Source organism: Arabidopsis lyrata, assembly GCF_000004255.2.
Source record: "Arabidopsis lyrata subsp. lyrata unplaced genomic scaffold ARALYscaffold_1, whole genome shotgun sequence".
In the NCBI taxonomy this organism is placed as follows: domain Eukaryota; kingdom Viridiplantae; phylum Streptophyta; class Magnoliopsida; order Brassicales; family Brassicaceae; genus Arabidopsis; species Arabidopsis lyrata.
Window position 1 is genome coordinate 8,673,744 of NW_003302555.1, and position 21,684 is coordinate 8,695,427.

General features: G+C 36.4%; 6 protein-coding genes and 1 non-coding gene across 8 annotated transcripts; 1 reads left to right on the plus strand and 6 right to left on the minus strand.

Moving 5' to 3' along the window:
- Window positions 1–1,635: 1,635 nt before the first annotated feature.
- On the minus strand, window positions 1,636–4,270 carry LOC9329164 (transport and Golgi organization protein 2 homolog). The gene is made up of 6 exons (XM_021011260.1): window positions 4,195–4,270; window positions 2,886–3,222; window positions 2,614–2,797; window positions 2,317–2,538; window positions 2,070–2,213; window positions 1,636–1,963 (listed from the first exon to the last, which is right to left on the minus strand). Exons 2-6 carry the CDS (start codon window positions 2,963–2,965, stop codon window positions 1,823–1,825), a joined length of 771 nt encoding a protein of 256 aa, XP_020866919.1. The 5' UTR covers window positions 2,966–3,222; window positions 4,195–4,270; the 3' UTR covers window positions 1,636–1,822.
- LOC9329168 (tRNA pseudouridine synthase A, mitochondrial) lies at window positions 4,020–20,332 on the minus strand. 2 transcript variants are annotated; one of them, XR_002329179.1, is made up of 3 exons: window positions 18,961–20,332; window positions 18,362–18,867; window positions 4,020–4,420 (listed from the first exon to the last, which is right to left on the minus strand). XR_002329179.1 is itself a non-coding variant. In XM_002893061.2 (2 exons), exons 1-2 carry the CDS (start codon window positions 20,220–20,222, stop codon window positions 18,414–18,416), a joined length of 1,716 nt encoding a protein of 571 aa, XP_002893107.1. In that variant the 5' UTR covers window positions 20,223–20,332; the 3' UTR covers window positions 18,187–18,413. The 2 variants fall into 2 exon arrangements, 1 of the variants encoding a protein (XP_002893107.1); XM_002893061.2 differs by lacking the exon at window positions 4,020–4,420 and having other exon boundaries at window positions 18,187–18,867.
- On the minus strand, window positions 4,031–6,374 carry LOC9329165 (tRNA pseudouridine synthase A, mitochondrial). Its single transcript, XM_021011258.1, is given in 2 exon segments — window positions 4,031–4,937; window positions 5,031–6,374. Coding segments are annotated over 2 exon segments (1,716 nt in total). The 5' UTR covers window positions 6,293–6,374; the 3' UTR covers window positions 4,031–4,483.
- LOC9329166 (putative F-box protein At5g38270) lies at window positions 7,640–9,102 on the minus strand. Its single transcript, XM_002893059.2, has one exon. The coding sequence runs from the start codon at window positions 8,934–8,936 to the stop codon at window positions 7,716–7,718; it is 1,221 nt and encodes a 406-aa protein (XP_002893105.1). The 5' UTR covers window positions 8,937–9,102; the 3' UTR covers window positions 7,640–7,715.
- On the minus strand, window positions 11,606–11,679 carry TRNAQ-UUG. Its single transcript has one exon. It is a non-coding gene; the product is annotated as a tRNA-Gln (tRNA).
- LOC9326445 (putative tRNA pseudouridine synthase Pus10) lies at window positions 11,747–15,471 on the plus strand. The gene is given in 16 exon segments (XM_021011259.1): window positions 11,747–11,950; window positions 12,088–12,247; window positions 12,324–12,422; window positions 12,522–12,630; window positions 12,802–12,913; window positions 13,423–13,469; window positions 13,586–13,657; window positions 13,804–13,872; window positions 13,960–14,040; window positions 14,119–14,238; window positions 14,326–14,400; window positions 14,513–14,593; window positions 14,706–14,779; window positions 14,873–14,933; window positions 15,016–15,071; window positions 15,227–15,471. Coding segments are annotated over 14 exon segments (1,056 nt in total). The 5' UTR covers window positions 11,747–11,950; window positions 12,088–12,247; window positions 12,324–12,399; the 3' UTR covers window positions 15,303–15,471.
- Window positions 16,083–18,111, minus strand: LOC9326446. The gene is made up of 4 exons (XM_021011261.1): window positions 17,110–18,111; window positions 16,802–17,014; window positions 16,527–16,655; window positions 16,083–16,439 (listed from the first exon to the last, which is right to left on the minus strand). The coding sequence occupies exons 1-4, from the start codon at window positions 17,143–17,145 to the stop codon at window positions 16,293–16,295; spliced, it is 525 nt and encodes a 174-aa protein (XP_020866920.1). The 5' UTR covers window positions 17,146–18,111; the 3' UTR covers window positions 16,083–16,292.
- Window positions 20,333–21,684: the final 1,352 nt, after the last annotated feature.

The following is a 21,684-nucleotide window of genomic DNA, read 5'->3' on the forward strand; positions in this document are numbered from 1 at the left end:
TTAGATATATATATATATCCAAAGATACTAAACACTTTTAATTTAAAGTCTATTATGAAAAATTCAAGGACACTCTGATCACCATATTATAAGAAGATTAAAATTATCAATTTACTTTCATAGAAATAAAATAATTTATTGCAATTTGATGTACTTTTTAAATAGAATTCAAGAGTTTTAATTGTATTTTATGAAATCAACCAAATTCAAGATATGATATTACAAATAATTTAATAATTTACTAATGTTTGGAAAAAAAATTAAATATCCAATGATACTTTAATTGAAAGTGTATTATGAAAAGAAATAACTATCAATCAATTGACACTCCCACCATATTATAGAAGATTAAAATTATCAATTTAATTTAATAGGAATAAAATAATTTATTGCAATTTTGATGTATTTTGAAATAGAATTTTATCATTTTAACTATCTCTAATGAAATTAACCAAATTCTATAAATTAAGTTGATTACATTCGTAATTGGACTGGGACAACAACACTCCCAATCTCTCCAATATGGGAAACATGACACGTCATTTTAAACCTCCTAGGACTTTTTTTCCTTCAAGTTTAAAATTTAAGCTTTTTACACTTTTCTAGTAAAGGGTTTAATCATTGGTTTTCACCGAGACTAGTAGCTAGGTGATCTGTTTTAATTTTCTCGTATAATGATCAGTTATTTGTACATGTGGAATCATTTAAGACTTAGCATACCCAAAAAATAAGAGCGCAAGAGATTTCTAGTGACACAAGTTGAAGATTTGCAATATTCATACGAAAAACTTTTGTTTATTCCTAACACCAGCTTCTAGATGAGTTATCTCTGCATTTCATTCAAACTCCAAATATTTTTTTTAATCTATTGATGTAATTGATATCAATGGTTTTTTACAAGTTGTACGATAAACCCTGAGTTTGTTGATTCATGAGGTTGACGTTTCTTGACTTACGTTAAATTATTTGTTTTTCTCTTCATTGCTATTGTTATGTATAAATAATTATTGACCATAAATAGATTCTGCTTGGGGTTTTTAACAACATTGTCTTATACAGCTGATTTAAGACTCTAAATACTTAAAACCACGAGATTGCAAAAGAAGAAAAGCATGAGATTGTTTACTTGGTTGTATTAATGAGTTCCATAATACTAATTAGATAGTAGACGCGATGGTCATCACAAGCTACTATCGCTTTATGATAGTCTCGAAATGAACAATCTCTTCATGTCTTGGCTTTCTTGTTACAGTTGTTATGATAAATGTCTAGTGTGCTTCCTTTTTCTCATTTTCTATATGTTCCTACGTTCTTGATGTTTCTTAATCTCTATATATGTTCTTGATTTCATTGTTCTTGTTCATTACCACATTATGTTTTTACTTTTGTGTAAGTACTGTAGAAAATGCGACAAGGGTTCTTGACGAATTGCTTGAAATTGCTCAATCAGGGTTTCCAAAACGAGTATAAGTTATCCCAGCTGTGTGAACTCGTTCTGCAAACTATGTCTCAGTGTGATTACCGGAATTGAGAATTTCATGAATTAAGGTGAAGTTAACAGAGGAAAAATGAAAAACAAATAACTCAATATCACTGAACAGACTGAAAATATAGAGTGAATAGACGGCATAGGAAAGTTTCAGAAAACCAACTAGTTTTTATTTATTTAGAGCATATTGTTTCTTACACTAGAGATATAGTGTGACCAAGGAAATAGGTTTCCCTGAACCGACAAGATTATGATCTATTAATTAATTACAGCATCAACAAGATTATTTAGTATAGATAATAATATTTGGATGCTGGGGAATGCTCATTGTAACTAGATGATGGTGAAAAAGAAGGCGTGCATGGTCCAATCGGCATTAAATATCGCCCTGTTCCTCTCAGCGAACGACACTTCCTTGGTGGGTCTCACAACCAATGCTGTCGTATTTCTTGTTCCATAGTATTCGTGTTCAATCTGAATCAAAAAGGTAAAAATGAAGAAGAGAGTTTACAATAATATAATGCAGGTGATGATCATATATAAAAAGGGTGGCTCAATTATAATGTTTTGAGTTTCTTACCATAGTGTCGTCGACAAAAATAGAGCTCAGTGGGTCTCCGATTATAGCTTCGCGATCATACATAATCTCTTCAGCAAGGTCCCAGATTTGCTCTGGTAGTTTTCTGTTAATCCTCTCAGAAAAAGACTGTTTCAGACGTAATTCCTGCATGAGACCAGAAAAATAGGGTTTGATCTTAAGCTATACATTTATATATGAAAAGATTTGCATATAAAAACTCTGTTACAAGATTCTTATACTAAATTACCCTGTGTCCAACTTCGGAATCGAGTCCAGCTGAAGATAGGGTATGAACACCAGGACCAACAGGCATTATATGGACAGTGCCATCTTCAGAGAAAGACTGTTTGGAGATATATAACATTGAGTTTGAAGCTATGTCGGCCACAATTAGATGATAGGCTATCTGCGTGTTACGTCCGCGATCTGCAGCTAATGACTTTGCAAAGTCCTCTGGACTCTCGTTGCTCTGTAATCAACGCAATCCCGTGAGAAATTAGATAGTTTAAACAAAAAATCAACAAAAAGAAATCATTAATCAAACCTCTAAGAACTCAAGAGTACGACGCTCGGCGCCGATGATTCTGTCTCTGTTAACGGGCCCTGCCTCCACAAGAAAAGCGACTCGGCCTCGAAAAGAAATACCTAACCACGTCCCATCGGTCTCTCCGCAACGAGCACTCAATACCTTGCTTTCATCCCATTCCCAATCCGCCGCTCTTATTGACCTATTAATCACCCATACAAAAAAAGGTTCATCAACAATGTCTGATGCACAAATTATAACCTAAGACGTCGAATGAATTTTAAACTTGCCTTGATTGCCAGTTCTCTCTGTTCTGAAGCAGCGTCAGTATGTTCTCACCCTCTCCCCATTGGAATGCTACGATCCCCATTTTTGTTTTTGAAAGAATATATAAGTTTTTTTTGCTATTTGAATCTCTTGCTCTGTTGTGCTTGTTGTGATTTTGAGTTGTGACCCCGTCTCTATTTTTATAGCCGAGAGATGATTCAACTGTGCTATGCTTTATCCTTTACTTGTCAACTTCTTCCAACGTAAGTACCCCAACGCGCTTGAGAGCTTCTTTATCTATTTTTGGATATAGCTTTTGCTGTTTTGTGTCACCATCATACAAACTCTCTCCTCCATTCACTAACAACCAGGAACGTGTCTATGTGATGCTATTTACTTTTACAGATTCATGTATGTAAAACCACGAATAAAGTGGCTTCTAGTAGTATAAACTTGCCATACTAAGTAATATGGAAGACACCGAGAGTTTCAGCATTTCTAATTAAGTAAGGAGGACTGATGTCTATGTGGAACCATTTAGAATTGTCTTTTGTTGTTTTCTGTCACCATCATACTCTCTCCTCCAAATAGGAGCCGTGTCTATGTGATACAATTTACTTTTTTTGCTCTATAGCTTTTTTCTGATTGAGTAAGGAGGACTCTTGAGTCTTGTCTATGTGGAACCATTCAGAATTATTATTTTACTATACTAGGAATATACAATTAGTGGTTTACTAGTAGCACACAAGTTTAAAACTCAAATCCAACTATTCTTTGGTCTTAATCAGCTTTGGTAGTCCGATTCTATTGGCTCTAGCTAGTGCTGATTGAGTAAGGAGGAGTCATTTGTATGTGGAACCAGTTAGAAAATACTTTTACTAATCTGAGTAAAGTTGAATCGAAGACGTTAAAGAAAACACGTTAAAGATGATGAGGTGGCAGCTAGGGTCATTTTGGTTGTGTGATTGATTTATATGTTTAGGGAGTTTTCAAATCGGTTTAGTAATGCTCCATTTATCTGTTTCTTAGTGATGATCGTGTGCTTAGTTGGTGCCTTATTATGATTATCCTTTTTTACAATTAACAAGATGAGGTTATATATTATTATTGAGATTATTAGTGTTTCAATGGCATTCCTAAAATGGACAAAAACAATATAGGCATAGGCGCATAGCCAATACTTATTCGGTAAAATTATAATAAGATCAAAATGTCACAATGCTAACACATGACTTAAGTTTCCAAAATTTTGTCATGAGAGACAAAACTCAAAGGACACTAGTGAAACAAATGTCCAAATATATTTTTTAACTGAGGCATCATGTTACTCACCTGGCTCACTAGTCCGGTAAGCTTGAATCCAGTGATCCGCAGTAGATAAAAGCGGCTTCACCCGGTTGCCTTCTCGTCTACTGTAGTCCTCTCTTCCATGATCGTTCCTTCAGAGGTTTCATCATTCAACTTATCGGCAACGAATAGCTCTGCAGTGCCATTAGTGTTCTCTTTCACTGAAACAAATGTCCAAATGTTACTCATCTGGCTCACTAGTCCGGTTTGGACCTGCGGGTGAAGCTTGATGCTTCCACCTTAATCCTGTGATCCGCAGTAGATAAAAGCGGCTTCACCCTGTTGCCTTCTCCTCTAGTGTGGTCCTCTCTTCCATAATCGTTCCTTCAGAAGTTTCATCATTCACCTTATCGACAACGAATAGCTCTGCATTGCCATTAGTGTTCTCTTTCACTGTAATTTTCTCTTCATGGATATTTTCTTCAGAGGCTTCACCAATCTTCTTATAGACAATGACTTCATTCGGTTTGTATTCATTGCTTCGTAGATCAGGATAGTTTCTCTGGTTCAGAGAATGCAACCAAATCGCCACAGCTCCATCTTTTTCTTCAGCAGAGCCAATATGTGAATAAACATACTTCCATTTGAACTCTTCAGCTACTTCCTTGAACTCTTCCATTGACACCTCCTCATGACTGCCTTTAAACCTTTTGTTGTAAGACGTGAAGAAGCATTCATCAAGGTATAATCCAACTTCTGGCGCCATCGGTACATTGATTCTCACATCCCTAGTGAAGAGTTACCAATTCCATAATCAATACAAATCAAAACGACTCAAACTATTATATATTCAAGGAAATAATAAGAAACAGAAAGCTTACTTCTTGAAAGCAGTTTCGATCAGTGATTCAGGTGCATAGTTCCTCATGACTGCAACAGCAAGTCCAATCATTTTCCGGATTTGATGAAGCATGAAGCTCTGTCCAACAACTTCACACTTGACAAAATCTTTTCCATCGAGATTAATCACTGTGTTTGCATTGAAAGAGAGAATGTAACGATTCGCAGCTGGGTCTGCTGCTTTCGTTCTGGTGGTGAAGTTGTGGAAGTTATGTGAACCAACATAATAGCTTAGAATTCTATTAAACCTCTCCTTTTCCTTCTCTCCATAACAGAACTTGCTCTCTGTCATGTCACCTCCTTCCCCATTGTTCATCTCTTCCTTAGCCAAAATATTCGATTCCTTCGAAGAATCCAAATTCGATTCTTCCATATCCTCTGCTTTAGAGCTTGAATCAGGGTTTTTCTCTGTCGTAGCAGATACATCAGCCACATCTAGAACTTCTGAGTTTAAGTTACTTTCTACATTAGGTACACTAGAGCTCAAAGTTTCACACTTGACATCAGTTCCTAATGCATCAAAGTTGCTCAACGAAATGTCTGACTGAATCTCCAATGATTTTGTATCACACTAAGTGTCTTTGCCCATAACACCAACTGGAATCTTATAGCCTTTCTCAAAGCACTCTACACATTTGACATATTCGTAACCTAAATCCGTTCTAACCATCTCAGCTTCACTATGTACGCATGGATCCAAAGCAAAAACCGGGATTAGATACACATACCTCCTCCGATCACATAATTTCTTGGAGCTAAACGACGGTGCAACACGCTTGTACCCAAACACACGAATCTGATCAGGGAGCTTCGAATTGAGCCGCTCCACAAATCCAGGCGGATCAACATAAAAACGACCAGAAACCACTTGTCCCACCGCACTCACTCCTTTATCGGTACGGGCGGATCGTGCCCATTCGTAATTTCTTGGTTTGTTCCGATCAGCATCAGGTACTGCTCCGGCATGGAACAACGCTTCTTCGAGCTCGCCTTCAATGGTTTTGGCGCCGGGATTCTTTTGCATTCCCTGATAGCCTACTCCGCAGAACGCAAACACGATTGCGACTTTCCGGCGTCTGTATTTCGGCGCTCTACGCTCAGCGACATTGCTTCCGCCGGCGGTAACAGCCGAGGAATCAATTTCCTGGCCGGTGGTCGAAATCTTGAGCTTCTTATGGTCTGGTTCTCTATCAGGAACATCGTCTCGAGGCAATTTCTCGATATCAGGCTCTTGATTCTCCATTTTCACCACTGAGTGTAGTTCTTTGCTACGATTAAGTTTAGTTCTGTACCCTCAGAGAACCCTAGTCCTTGGCTTAGATGACGAAGGAGTTCCTTCTCTACGACGTCGTATTACAATAAAAGCGCAATTAATAACTGGGCCTTAAAAGGTATAATATCCATTTATTATCTTGACTTTTAGGTCTGTGCAAATAAACTAAACCGAATGTACTGAACCGAAACCGAAGAAAAAAAAATCGAACCGAACTGAACCGAAAATTTGATAATAACCGAATGGATATTAAATTTTATAACCGAATAACCGTAACCGAATCGGTACCAAACCAAAATATTTCGGATAACCAAAATACCCAAAATACAATTATATTTTCAAAATAATTAGTTATTTATAGACCAAATAATCAAAAATACTTGAAAAATATATAAAAATAGTAAAATACTCGAAAATAACCGAAATATGTCCAAAAATATCCGAAAATACTCAAAAATAACCAAAATATCCGAAAATATCCTAAGCAAAATAACCAAATGGATACTAAATTTTAAAACCGAAAAAACCGGAATCGAACCGAAACCGAACCGAAATTTCAAAATAACCGAATGGATACTAAATTTTGAAACCGAAAGAACAGAAACCGAATGGACCCAACCGATAACCGAACGGTTAACCGAAACCCAGGCCTAATCCTGAGTAATATTGGGCCTTTAAGCTCAAATAATTTTAAAACAATCGACACCTAAGTTATTTGAGTTCATAATGTTTCTTTTTGTATAGACCGCACTATTTGTACCACTCATTAACCCATTTGACATTTGTTGGGAATTTTCTCTTTAAAGTTTCCACTTATGCTTCACCATATTTGTTGACCAAATTCCAGTTAAAAATTTTAAGTCGAAGCTTGAAATAGTTGCACTATCTACCTACCATCGTAGACATGACTCGTAGTTCGACCAGTAGCATTTTAGATGTTAGAAAATGAAAACATAATACATTAGTAAAAGCCTAAAAGGGTAAAGGATACCCAAAGGTAGGTGATGTGAATATTATATAGTCATGGGACTTCATGATTCATGTTTTGAAATCATATAGCAAAAAGCCAATCTTTTGTGACATCTTATCACTTGACGTTCGACCCAACCCAACACTGTCTCTTCAATCTTTTATCTTCTACGTTTTAATTTTATATTGCTAAAAATTAAATTCATAAATATAAATTACATTAAAAATAATTGATAAAACTAAACAATTGATAGTACTAAACACATTTTTTAAATTTAAAAATATATCACAATATATTTTTGCATGTAATAATTTTCTTAAAATAAAACAAAATTAACTAATTCAGAAAATATAAATTATCAAATATGTATCCAGGCGTAACCCGGTTTATCTCTAAAATCGAGAAAACTAGTTAACCAAAAGACTAAGAAAATCCTGGAACAAACCACCGAGTTGTAACATATTTATTATTAAAACTGTTTTCCTTAGACCATTTGATTTTACTTGTTGCAAGATCGAAGACACCGCAATTTGAAACAGCATGAAAATCTATTGTCCATAAGTCTTCTTTAACGAAATATATTGAACCACTCTTGATTCCATCACCAACATCTTGAACCGGTGCTCTTATTGTAACCCCATGACCAAAGATCAACATCTCATCATCTCCAATAGATTCTACTCTCTCCCATATTTTACTTGCAAGATTCATTTTAAAGATATAAAACAAAGGTATCTCTGTCGAACTTATTGAGACTATACTCAAGATAATCAAAACGTCTCCTGATTTCTGAATCGCGATTCTACTATGAAGAATGCTTTCCTCTTGTTTGGTTAAGTATCGAAATGGATGTTCCCAATACGGGTTTTTTTCGATTACTTCTATGGGATCATTTCCAGAGAAATCAATAACTTTGATGTGACCATTAGTAGTGTAGAGATAAAGCTTGTTGTATCTGCAAGCCAAATCCCAAAAAATGAAATTTAGGTTTTCCATATTCCAATGGTTATTCCAATTCCACCACGAATCATCTCCTTTCTTGTATGAGAACAAGTAACGATAGTTGAAAATCCAAGCAACCAGAAAATCTCCTGTTCTTTCGTCTATCCACAGAACAACTGTTCTTCCCCGTATGATGGCGGCTTTTGACACGTCAGCCTTACGAGAAGGTTCGACAAAGTGTCCCCAGATGAATCCATGCTCGTGGTTTCGCTCGAATCTCACATTTCCACCCCGAATTGAAGACTCCATTGATGGAAGATCAATTCTTTTGCTCGTTAACATGTTAAAAATGTAGAAACCGAGATGAGAATCGACCATCAAGAGCCAGTTTCCGGAGCTAGCCATATAATAGCTGTCGTTGGAGAGTCCAACGTTTGTTCCTTTGTAAATCTTGTCTTCTCCGGGTTTGAACAACATCAAAGAATCTTTTACGTATATGATCCGCCATAGACAAAGAGGCTTCACGCATGTTTTCCAAATTGAATACCAATCTAAGCAAACGGTTTTTGCTCGGTAAAAATCAATAGAGCTCAAGCTTTCGAGAATCGACCGTAAGAGATCGGGACAAAGTTTGGACCAATTGTGATTTTCAGACACTTTTAGTCTTATCTCTTCTCTCATCAAATCATTTGGCGTATCCATGTTGCGCTTACTTCCCGAGCACTCTAACTTGATTAAAGATGAAAAATTATCGAGGTATAGTTTAGTTTAGTTTGTCCAATATTTATAGTTTTAATATCTTAGACTTGGTTAAGTTTCTTAGATATCTATTACATTCTCTTCAAATCTATACTCTGATAAGCTAAAACGTCACAATTCTCCCTGTAACATCTGTCTTCTTACATTTTATCTTAAAATCATTATTTAGTTTTATAACAAGATAAATATATCATTATATAATTTCAATAGATTTAGTTATGTACATCATTATTTTAAAAATCTATATTATATATTAAAGTAAGGTTCTCTTAAAATTCATACTTTCACAAGCTGATACATGACATCTCTCTTTGTGATATGGATCTTCTTCCATTTTATCCTAAAATCATTATTTACCTTTTTAACAAAAAATATCATTATTTAATTTCGTTAGATTTAACTATGTATATCATTATTTCAAAAACATATTTGAGAGATACTTTTCTCCTAATTTTTATCATATAAATAAAAAGTTAAATTAAGTTACTTTACTCTAAAATTAAAATATATAAGATTCTAATTACCAAAAAAGATATAAGATTATCATAATAATTAAAATTTTGATAATTTCAATTTCTTTAATTTATTTAATATTGAAAAATACCTTAAAATATAGGGGTGTCAAACGGTCCAGCCTGCGCTCATCTGGGCCGCCCGCTATAGGCTTGTTCTTTTTTTTTGGACCACTACGGGCCGGGCCGTTAAGACCGCGGACAATAAAACAGTGCCCAGATCCGCCCCGCAAAGCCCAGTGGGTTAACGGGCCGGCCTACGGGCATTTATGTGAATTATGATTTTTGTGATTTATGATGATAGCAATGTAGACTATTTAGAGCAGTGATGAAAAGAACAACAATGTGGTGATTGATTCCACGAGATCAAACCCACCCATAACTGAAAATAAAATTCAAAGTGATACTCAAACTGTCAAATAAAAACATGAAAGACTAAAACTTAATCTCAAACACAAACATAAAACTGAGAATCAAACACAAACACAATCTTAAAATTGAAAGACTCAAAGTGAAACTCAAATACAAACCTGAAACATATCTAAAGACTCAAACTTGTTAACTTGTTAATTTGTCATATATAAACAAGAATTGACCTTCGGCAGATATAAGAATTGTCCCTCCACGAAGCTCTCCTTGAACCAATCACGTTCTGGTAAGGAATTAATATTTTTAATTACACATCTCGCAAATAAGCGAGACTTTTGATTCCAAGTTTCCAATATTTTGTACAGAAATTCCCAATTCGAAAAATCCCAATCTAACCAAACAGTGAAACCCTTTGATAAAAACAAAATTCAGTAATATAAAATAGATAATCGAGCTAAAGAAGCTATAAAAAAGACAGGATTACGAAAAATTCAGAGAATTTATTCGATAGAGAAAAGAAATACTAATGAGACTTGAAACACCTCTAACCCAACCCAGTTTGAAAGAGATACTCTCTCACCTAGTGAAGATGCTTTACACTTTTCCACTTTATCTACGCCACTTCAGTATCTCGCATAGATGTCATACTTCTTTTAAAGTGCATATATTCTTAGTTCATGGTCCTTGTCTAGCCCTGCCTGGTCTATGTTGCTCCTTATGACAGTTTATACAGTTTATACAGTTTTGTTTGAAGTTTGTTTGGGTTATATAGTGCCCACAGCAATAAGCAGACTTTCAATGCAGCAATAAGAAACTAGACACTGCTGTTCTCAAGAAGGAACACGATAGTTTGACGGATCGTATGAGTAAAATCAAAAGCGATCTTCTTCATCAAGCGTCGATTGACTCTTCCGGCGTCTTTGCTTCTCGTCTCCGTCTACTTTTCGGTGAAGATAAAAAGTGATCGGAGATTTGATTGGTTTGAGTCAACGAGGTTATCATTTTCTTACTCGTGCGATGTTATTGTAGTTCTAAAACACATGTCTCTCTGTCTTTAGATTGGAAGATTATGGCGAATGAATAAGTAGGGCTTTTAAGGTGATGTGATTTCAGACAATGGTGTATCGTTTTAACTTATTTGAGAATCTGCTTAGTGAGATCATTAACTTTGTTGTGGCTGAATCGGTTTGATTTAGTTTTGAGCAAGGAGTTACATGTTTCTTCTGAGGCATTTCATCGAACACTTTAACTGCGTTTTTCAAACCTACTTTGCACACACATCTCCCAAAAGAGTTTTGTTTGAAGTTTGGATTATATAGTACCCATAGCAATAAGCAGACTTTCAATGCATGAACAAGAAACTAGATTGGAAGGTAACATGTGATTGCTTGTCAATTCACCTCTTGAACCAAAGAATTCAATTACAGTAAATGTTACATTAGTGTTGGTGACTGGTGAGTGAATTGAATGATTTAATATTGTTTCGCAGCCATAAATCAAATTGAGCTGAGTGAGTTACGTAATGATTCAATTTAATTTTATAATGTGACTGATTTCATTGTTATTACGAAGATTTTTAATTTTAATTCAATTCAATTTTAATACTATGATCCTTACATTAAGGACACAGAGATTTTTGTAAACGAAGGATCAACTGTTAGATATAAAAGCATAAAATGGAAGAGATTATATTACATAGTGCGAGACGAACATATAATCCGAGAAGCGAGAGGGGCGTTCCGAGTAAATCGAACTCGGGACCTCTCGCACCAAAAGCGAGAATCATACCACTAGACCAAACGCCCTTTTTGCTCCATTAGCCTTTTTTTTTTTTGGCACCAGAAGACACTCAAAAACTGAATGCTCACTGCAATTTGATTGCTACTAATAATTTGCTATACGCCATTTTCCTCCAATTTTCCAAAACAGATATCCAGCGAAAAAGAACCCGTCGCCGGCGAATCAGCCGGCTTGCCCAACGGCCTAGTAAGTCATGGTGACTCTAAGACACGGCGCGTATACGAAACAGCTCGATCTCTGCATTCCGGTGCTGTGAAAGATCTTCTATCTCTCGGGGTCCGTATTCTTTTCTCTTGCTCTCACTAGTTTTTAGGGTTTCTATTTCTCACAACTTCTCCGATTCCGTTTCAATCTCTTTTTGAATTTGTTTTCCCCGATTTTTAGTAAGTCGGTGTGTCTGTGTGCTCTGTTAGGTCTGCGAGAGATGTATTTTCCGATTGGTAGCCGTCGAGGCTTTTGATTCCGATATTTCTTCAGTCTCGACTTCAACTCTTCACAGTTGGCTCAAATCCGGTGATGGTGAAACTGGTTCATCGGAATCTAGCTGTTCCAGAATCTGCATTGTTTGTTTAGGTATATTGCAGTTCGTTTTTTCCGATGCCAAAAAAGAGCTGGTGAAATCGGATTCTAGTAGTGATTACGTTTCAAGGATAACGGACTTGGTGAAGCAGGATCGTCATGAGTTCGATAGCTTTGGTCTTGAAGTCTCTGTGCCATCAACTATCATGGAGAATGAACGTGCACTCTTGTAAGCTTCTTCGCTTGCATCAGCTAAAGAGTTTTTCCTTTTTATCAGTTTTGTTTTGGTTCTGCTCTAGTGTTGATGTATCTACCTTTATATTTATAGGTCATACCTTAAAGGAAAGTATAGCACCGAAGTTTGGCTGCAACGCGACAAATTTTCTGTAAAGGATGCTTTGAAAGTTCTACTCTTGGATCAACTTAAAGCATCGTTGGTGAGTCGGTGATTTGCTTGAAAGTGTTTCTGTTTTGGAAAATTGTTGAGTTGTTGCTTAGGTTTTCACCTTTGCTTCTATTGCTTAGTATCTTATACAAATGGATGTTATAACCTGCAAAATCTGTTTCCAGATAACAAAAGTCTTTGCGTTTCTTCTCTGTTTTGGCAGGGCGCTGAATCAGATTCAAGCTCTTTTCACATCCGTTTGACATACACTAAAGCATCAGACGAGGCTCAGGGTGCTTCTGAAACAACGCATGAAAGTAAGAGGAGGAAAACAGGTATGTCGAGACTCTACAATCACTTAGGACTCGGTTGAATCTTTTTTCCTGAACTCCTGATTCATAAATCATTTATGACATGGTGCATCTATAATTGCTTGAAATATCACCGATACTTGTGATGTTTAAGGAGTTTGTTGATGAAAGAAAATTTGACCTTCATTTATGAAATTCTTCCTTGGTTACATCTGAAGGCTCTTTTAGTTTTCACTCTTCTTTGAAAGTTCAAGGCGATAATACGCAATTAAGCCGACCTCTTTATCTAAGCTTCTTCAGTGTCTTGCATAGATGTCATACTTCTTTTAAATGTGCATATATTCTTAGTTCTTGGTCCTTGTCTAGCCCTGCCTGGTCTATGTCCTCCTTATGACAGTTTCTACACTTCCCGGATCTTGTGCCCATCTACATCATTTTCTTACACATTTGATTGAGATAATACCTTAGATCCCGCGGATCAAATTTCACAGTTTCGAAATGCTATCTGTTAATTGTATTTTATGTATATGCAGACGCAGAGAATGGTTCAAACTGTATTTCCGAGAATTCATTTGAAAAGGTATATGTTTGCATGTTTAACACATAGATATATATTTGTTGAACTTTTTTTTGTCCTGGTTGTCATTATTTGACTAACTGAAACTCATGTTCTCGTTATTTTTCTTATATCACCAGGTGTATGAACCATGCATCTTTTCAGTTCATTGCAACAGGATGCCTATCTTTTTTAGTGGGAGATACTTCAAAGTAAGTCACTGTTTTCATGTTCTTGGGGCAGTGTATTGTAACCTTCATTTCTGTGTAAATTGTAGTTTGGTAACAAATGAATTCGCAGATCTTTAACCTCTTATCGAGGATCTAGTTCAATTGATGGTTCGATCTTATCTTTGCAGTACTCCAGAAATGTTAGTCAATCACGATGGATTATTGATGATGAAAGAATGGGAGAAGCGTCTGTTGAGGTAGCAGTCTCTTAGTGGTCATCTGGACTTGTTAACACTATTCCTATAGATAACATTGACTTCAATAGATTTTTGTATATATTTCAGGAGATAATTGGTGGAAACATTCTTCCAGCATGCCTTGGGGATTCCTACAAGTTCCATGCTGCTGGCAGAGAAGATATTGATGTGAGAAAATTACCCTTTTCGGACGTTATATTCATATTCAATAAGTTTATGCTTATAATATAAAAGAGCTGTATTCAGGTACGAATGTTGGGTTCAGGTAGACCTTTCTTGATCGAGGTTCAGAATTCTCGCCAGTTGCCGTCTGAACAATCATTGAAGGAAGTTGAAGAAAAGATAAACAAGTCAGAGAAAAAACTAGTAAGGCCGAATTAATTGAACACAAATGTTGTATCAATTGATTATTCGTGCCTTGTTGCAATCTTACAAGCAGTATTTTGGCTACAGGTCGGAGTAAAAGACCTTAAATGTATCGGAAGTCAGTGTTGGGCAATGATGCGCTAGGGAGAAGCGGAGAAGCAGGTCAGCATTGTTAAATCCTATTGGAATATTGAACCAACAAATACTTATGTTAGAAATGTAATAAAAAATTTATTGAACCAACCAGTGCAATGCTTTTTTTTATGTACTGCAGAAGCAGTATGTTGCACTTGTATGGATTTCTCGTCCACTTGAAGAGAAAGACTTCAACTCAATTCCTTCCCTGAAAGAATTGGTGAGTCGTTTCTTTCTTTTATGATTTTTAAGAATAGGGACAATCCATTGTCCGTCCTGAAACTTGGTTTTAATGCAAAGTAACGTTTTTGTTCTATATTATTTCACTGCAGAAAATCTTGCAGAAGACACCAGTTAGAGTGCTTCACCGACGAAGTCCACTGGACCGTGAAAAGATTATACATTGGTTAGTGATAATCTATCGTGAGTTTCACATTTTACTTACCTTGATGCTTTCTTCTGTTTAGTAAGAGTCAGTGTTTGTGGTTCCAATACTCAGGATGAAAGTTGAAAAGATAAAAGGACACTCTAACTACTTTCTATTGCATCTGTGCACCCAGGTTGCTACAACTTCTAACTCACCTCATTATCATTTATCATAATCTTGAAAGATGGGCAAGTTTTAAATTTTCAATAGTGCAGGCTGGAACATACATCAAAGAGTTTGTTCATGGAGATCTTGGTCGTACCACTCCCAGGTATAATAAAAGGAGCTCCCTTCAATATTGTAGACATTTAACTGTAGACAAAAATATGCAGTTTGTGTTTAGAAGAATGGAAACAAGTTTAAGCATATACAGGATCTGTGCAATAGCATATTAATAAAAGAGAGTTTATTTCATTTTGGTTCCAGCATGGGATCAATTTTAGGGTGCAGAGCGGAGATAATACAACTAGATGTGACTGATGTGAAAATGGGCGACCCATGAATTGCCAAGTAAAAGCCCGATGCTCTTCTTCCTTGTTTAATTTGTAGCCTTCCTTTACGGGAAAATTCATTTTTGCCATAATTTTTTTAAAATAAAAAAATATCGATTGGTAATAAATACTGTATTAATTATTTCAAAAGTTATTAATCAAATAACAATGAATATGCCATGTGGTTTGCATTTCTGGATCGGCCGCCAACATCTTCTCTAGGATGATGATGACACGAGGATCATAGGAAAGTTTGAGAAAACCAAAAACTATGTTCTTGTTTTTTCTTTCTTAATTTCTCTGTTCCATTTTTTCTTCTTCTTAATTTCTACATTCTTACATTATTTACATATGCCCTTTCTAGTAGCACAATGTGCTATAGTAAGAGTACAATGGAAGAAACACAGTTTCTATTTTCCAAATTGTTCCACTTTTGATCTAGCTTTTTACTGATTAAGGAGGAGTCATGTCAAATGTGTATGTGGAACACTTTAGAAATATTTTGTATTATTCTAAAAATAAACAAAAGTGGTTTCTAGTGGCACACAAGTTTAATTAAGACTCAAATCCAACTAGTATTTGGTCTTAATTAGCTTTGGTAATCCGAGCCTAGTGGTTAATAGGTGACCTTGTTTTATCAAATAGACACTTAAGTATATACATGTGGAATTATTTACTACTTAACATACCAAAACAAAAGAGAAAATAAGAGAATTCTTGTGACACACGTTGAAGATTTGCATCCGTACGCAAAACTTGATCACTTTCATACCAAAGTCTTAGAAAATCAACTATTTTATTTATTTATAGTCAAGCATAATGTTCATAGACGACTAGAGTTATATGCAGTGTGTCCAAGGAAATAGGTATCCCTGAATCTTATTAACAAGGTAAATAAATTTGAGAGAGATCTATTTACAGCATCAACGAGATTATTTACTAATTAGAGAGAATAATGAATATTCGGATGCTTCCCAATGCTTCTTAATTTGTAACCATTTCTACTGCCCGATTTGGAGATCGAAATCGAAATCGTGCGTGTTATATGTACCATTCTCCATCATGTACCTCTCAAAGACCCTTACTCTCCCAGTGCGTTCCACCACCAATGCTGTCGTACTTGTTGTTCCAAAGTGTCCCCCATAATACTGAACCGAATTGAAAAGAAAGAGATTAGTGATGGTACAAGGATGGACCATAAAAAATGTCAGATTAAATTTCTCGAAATGCTCAACCATTTTGTCGAGATACAACGCGTCGTGTGGTCCTCCCTCAGCATTAGACATACACCTCCTAGCAAGCTCAAGTGGTGGTAGTGGATTGTTCCCATACATCAGATTATAAATGCCTCTCATGAGTAAATCCTGCGTAATACTCAACAAATAAATAAGACAGCGTGTTTGGTTTTAGAAAAAAAAAAGAAAAAAGAGACTATAAAAAAAGAATTACAAAAATGAACTATCCTAACAATTCGACTCGGTTACAAACACTTGTTGTACTTAATAATTACCCGGGGTAATGTGCCATCGAGACCACCGTGAGCAGATAGTGTGTGCACACCAAATGGTACGATTTCTGATTCGACGGCCATCGGCTGTAGTTTCCTGATATGAACCATTGAATTCAAAGGCATGTCTGCGACTATAAGGCTAAAGGTCGTCAAATAGACCATTTCATTTCTGCGTGCCACGTCGTTGGCAAATTCCTGTGGAGTCATATTTCCCTGCAATCAAACAAAGCAATCCCTTGATGTTTAGATAGTTACCAAACAAAGATGTTTGAATAATAATGAAAAACAAAAAAACATATGAAACAAACCGCCAAGAATTCAATTAGGTACAATTCAGAGCCCATGTGTGGAAGAACGCGGTCTACTAATAAGTCTCCACTCACGAGAAAAGCGACTCGGCCTCCTCTAGAAATACCAAACCACGACCCGCCGTTATCTTGGCACCGACCACTCAAAATCTGGCCATTTCCACTCCAAGATGCCCCACTTATGACCCTATTAATCACTCATAGAAAAGAAAAGAAAAAACATCAAAAAAGTATTCAGCACAAAATTAAAACAAAAAAAACGACGAATAATGTTAAACTTGCCTGTTTACATAATTATCTCGGTTCATCAGCAGCGTCAGTTGGTTGTAGTTTCCCTCGCCCCATTGGAATCCTACGATCCCCATTTTGTTTTTGAAAGAATATTAAGTTTTTTTTTTGCTATTTGATTCTCTTGAACTCTGTTTTCCTTGTTGTGATTTGTGTTGTGACTCCTACTCTGTTTTTATAGCCTAGAGATGATTTAACTGTGCTCTGTTTTTTCTTTTATTGTCAACTTCTTCCAACGCAAGTTTTTATCCATTTTTGGGTTTAGCTTTTGCTGTTTTCTGTCACCATCACTAAACACTAGGAACCGTGTCTATGTGATGCAATTCACTTTTAGAGATTCATGTATGTAAAACGAATGCTTCTAGTAGCATAAACTTGCTATACTAAGTAAGCCGGAAGATACATTGTTTCAACATTTCTCAAATTTTTCCACTTTTGCTCTACAGCTTTTTTCTGATGGCGTAAGAAGGACTCATGTCTATCTGGAACCATTTAGAGAATATACTTTTACTACTCTGAGTAAAATTGAAATGAAGACGTTAAGCAAAACACGATGGAGATGATGAGGTGGCAGTTAGGGCCATTTTTATTGGTTGTGTGATTTATTTTATATGTTAATAGAGTTTTTAATTAATCGGTTTTAGTCATGCTCGATTTATCTGTTTCTTAGTGATGCTCGTGTGCTTAGTTGGTGCCTTATTATGATTATCCTTTTTTTACAATCAACAAGATGAGGTTATATAAGATTATTATTGGGATTATTAGAGTTTGAATGGTTTTCCTAAAATGGACAAAAATAATATAGGCATAGCCAATACTTCGGTAACATTATAATAAAATCAAAATGTCACAATGCTAACACATGACTTGAGTTTCCAAAATTTTGTCATGAGAGACAAAACTCAAAGGACACACTTAAACAAATGTCCAAATATATTTTTTAACTGAGGCATGATGTTACTCATCCTGCGGTGTGAAGCTTGAATCCAGTGATCCGCAGTAGATAAAAAGCGGCTTCATTCCGTTGCCTTCTCGTCTAGTGTAGTCCTCTCTTCCATAATTGTTCCTTCAGAGGTTTCATCATTCACCTTATCGACAACAAATAGCTCTGCAGTGCCATTAGTGTTCTCTTTCACTGTAATTTTCTCTTCATGGATATTTTCTTCAGAGGCTTCACCAATCTTCTTATAGACAATGACTTCATCCGGTTTGTATTCATTGCATCGTAGATCAGGATAGTTTCTCTGGTTCAGAGAATGCAACCAAATAGCCACAGCTCCATCTTTTTCTTCAGCTGAGCCAATATGTGAGTAAACATGCTTCCACTTGAATTCTTCAGCTACTTCCTTGTACTCTTCCATTGACACCTCCTCATGACTGCCTTTAAACCTTTTGTTGTAAGACGTGAAGAAGCATTCATCAAGGTATAATCCAACTTCTGGCGCCATCGGTACATTTATTCTCACATCCCTGGTGAAGTGTTACCAATTCCATTATCAATACAAATCAAAACGACTCAAACAATTATATATTCAGGGAAATAGTAAGAAACAAAAAGCTTACTTCTTGAAAGCAGTTTCGATCAGTGATTCAGGTGCATAGTTCCTCATGACTGCAACAGCAAGTCCAATCATTTTCCGGATTTGATGAAGCATGAAGCTCTGTCCAACAACTTCACACTTGATAAAATCTTTTCCATCGAGATTAATCACTGTGTTTGCGTTGAAAGAGAGAATGTAGCGATTTGCAGCTGGGTCTGCTGCTTTTGTTCTGGTGGTGAAGTTGTGGAAGTTATGTGAACCAACATAATAGCTTAGAATTCTGTTAAACCTCTCCATTTCCTTCTCTCCATAACATAACTTGCTCTCTGTCATGTCTCCTCCTCCCCCATTGTTCATCTCTACCTTAGCCAAAGTATTCGATTCTTTCGAAGAATCCAAATTCGATTCTTCCATATCATGTGCTTTAGAGCTTGAATCAGGGGTTTTCTCGGTCGTAGCAGATACATCAGCCCCATCTAGAACTTCTGAGTTTAAGTTACTTTCTACATTAGGTACACTAGAGCTCAAAGTTTCACACTTGACATCAGTTCCTAATGCATCAAAGTTGCTCGACGAAATGTCTGACTGAATCTCCAATGATTTTGTATCACAATCAGTGTCTTTACCCATAACACCAACTGGAATCTTATAGCCTTTCTCAGAGCACTCAACACATTTGATATATTCGTAACCTAAATCCGTTCTAACCATCTCAGCTTCACTATGTACGCATGGATCCAGAGCAAAAACCGGGATTAGATACACATACCTCCTCCGATCACATAATTTCTTGGAGCTAAACGACGGCGCAACACGCTTGTATCCAAACACACGAATCTGATCAGGGAGCTTCGAATTGAGACGCTCCACAAATCCAGGCGGATCAACATAAAAACGACCAGAAACCACTTGTCCCACCGCACTCACTCCTTTATCGGTACGGGCGGATCGTGCCCATTCGTAATTTCTTGGTTTGTTCCGATCAGCCTCAGGTACGGCTCCGGCATGGAACAACGCTTCTTCGAGCTCGCCTTCAATGGTTTTGGCGCCGGGATTCTTTTGCATTCCCTGATATCCTACTCCGCAAAACGCAAACACGATTGCGACTTTCCTGCGTCTGTATTTCGGCGGTCTACGCTCGGCGACGTTGCTTCCGCCGGCGGTAACAGCCGAGGAATCAGTTTCCTGGCCGGTAGTTGAAATCTTGAGCTTCTTCTGGTCTGGTTCTCGATCAGGAACATCGTCTTGAGGCAATTTCTCGATTTCCGGCTCCTGATTCTCCATTTTCACCACTAACTGGTCGAGCAACTGTACACTCGTAGAACCCTAGTGCTTAGATGCCGACGGAGTCCCTTCTCTACGACGTCGTATGACAATCAGAGCGCAGCTATGAAATAGGCTTTCAAAGGTCTAATATCCTGAGTGAGATTGGGCCTTGAAGCCCAAATAGTTTTGAAACAATTGGCACCTAAGTTTTTTTTTTTTTTTTTTTTTTATAAACCCTATCGGCTATCCGGTCGGCCCCGGTAGGAACGCACCGAGGTGCTACATAATGGACTTGTCCACCGTGTTAACGGCTAGGCCTTTCGGGCTACCACTCTGCCTATCCCGAGTTTGGAATGCCTTCCGACTAATTGTTAGGAATAGTCAGGCCGCCTGCATTTCTGACTACCAGGTAAACCAATTGGACCAAAGTCCAACTGACAGACTTCCCACAATAATGTTGATAACAGCAGAAGCGAGGAATCGAACCATGGGGAGGAGGGAGTTACACCCAACCACCATGGGCTCGCCTTACCACCAGCCCACCATCATGTGGGCTTTTTCTTTTATATTTGGCATGGCACCTAAGTTATTATGCTACACATTTGAGCAATATGGTTTTTTTTTTATTTGGAAATTAAGATTCATAGTAATTGAAAGTTGCATGAATGAATAGTTAAGTAAAATTACAAATGTTACAACATGAATAACATTTTGGAGGCTAAAATTGAACTCTCGTAGACATGACTTGTAGTTAAACCATGAGCAATTTAAGGGGGTGTATTGAAACAAGGATCTTTTAAAAAATTGGTTTTTTTTTAAAATCATGTGTTATTCAACTTGTGATTTATAAATACCTTTCCAAATCTCATGTTATTGAACTTGACATTTATGTAAAATCATCCAAAAGAATTCACAATCACTTGTTATTCAATCAAGGATTTATAAAAATTATATCAAATCCACTGTTATTCAAACTTAACAAAAACTTTTAGAAGAAATACTTAACAGTGATTTTGGGAGATTTTTGATAACTTTTTAGTTGAAAAATAAGCATGAAAAAATCACACCTCCATAGGAGTTATTTGGAAGGATTTCATTGAAAAAAAAAAAAAGATATTCCACGATGGTCCGTCTCTCGTCTTTTTTTTTCATCATTCAAAGAAAATAAGGTTCACATTCTGTTTCAGTATGTTAAATTATAAAGGATATGTATTGATGCATTAGCAATTCTCAATCGATGACCTTAATTATAAACAAGTTAAATTTGGCTAACTATAATAAATCTGAGTTTTGTTTTCCATGGCTTCTTATTTGACTTTTGTTCTCATATCTCTCTCTTTCTCTCCTTTTATTGTTGTTGTGTTAAATTAATCTATGAATCAATATATCTAAGCAAATAATAGTTGGTTAGAGGACGATGTTTTGCACAGAGTTGTTGTTGTGTAGAAAGCTTGTTCGTGGCATAAGCAATGTTTAAAGC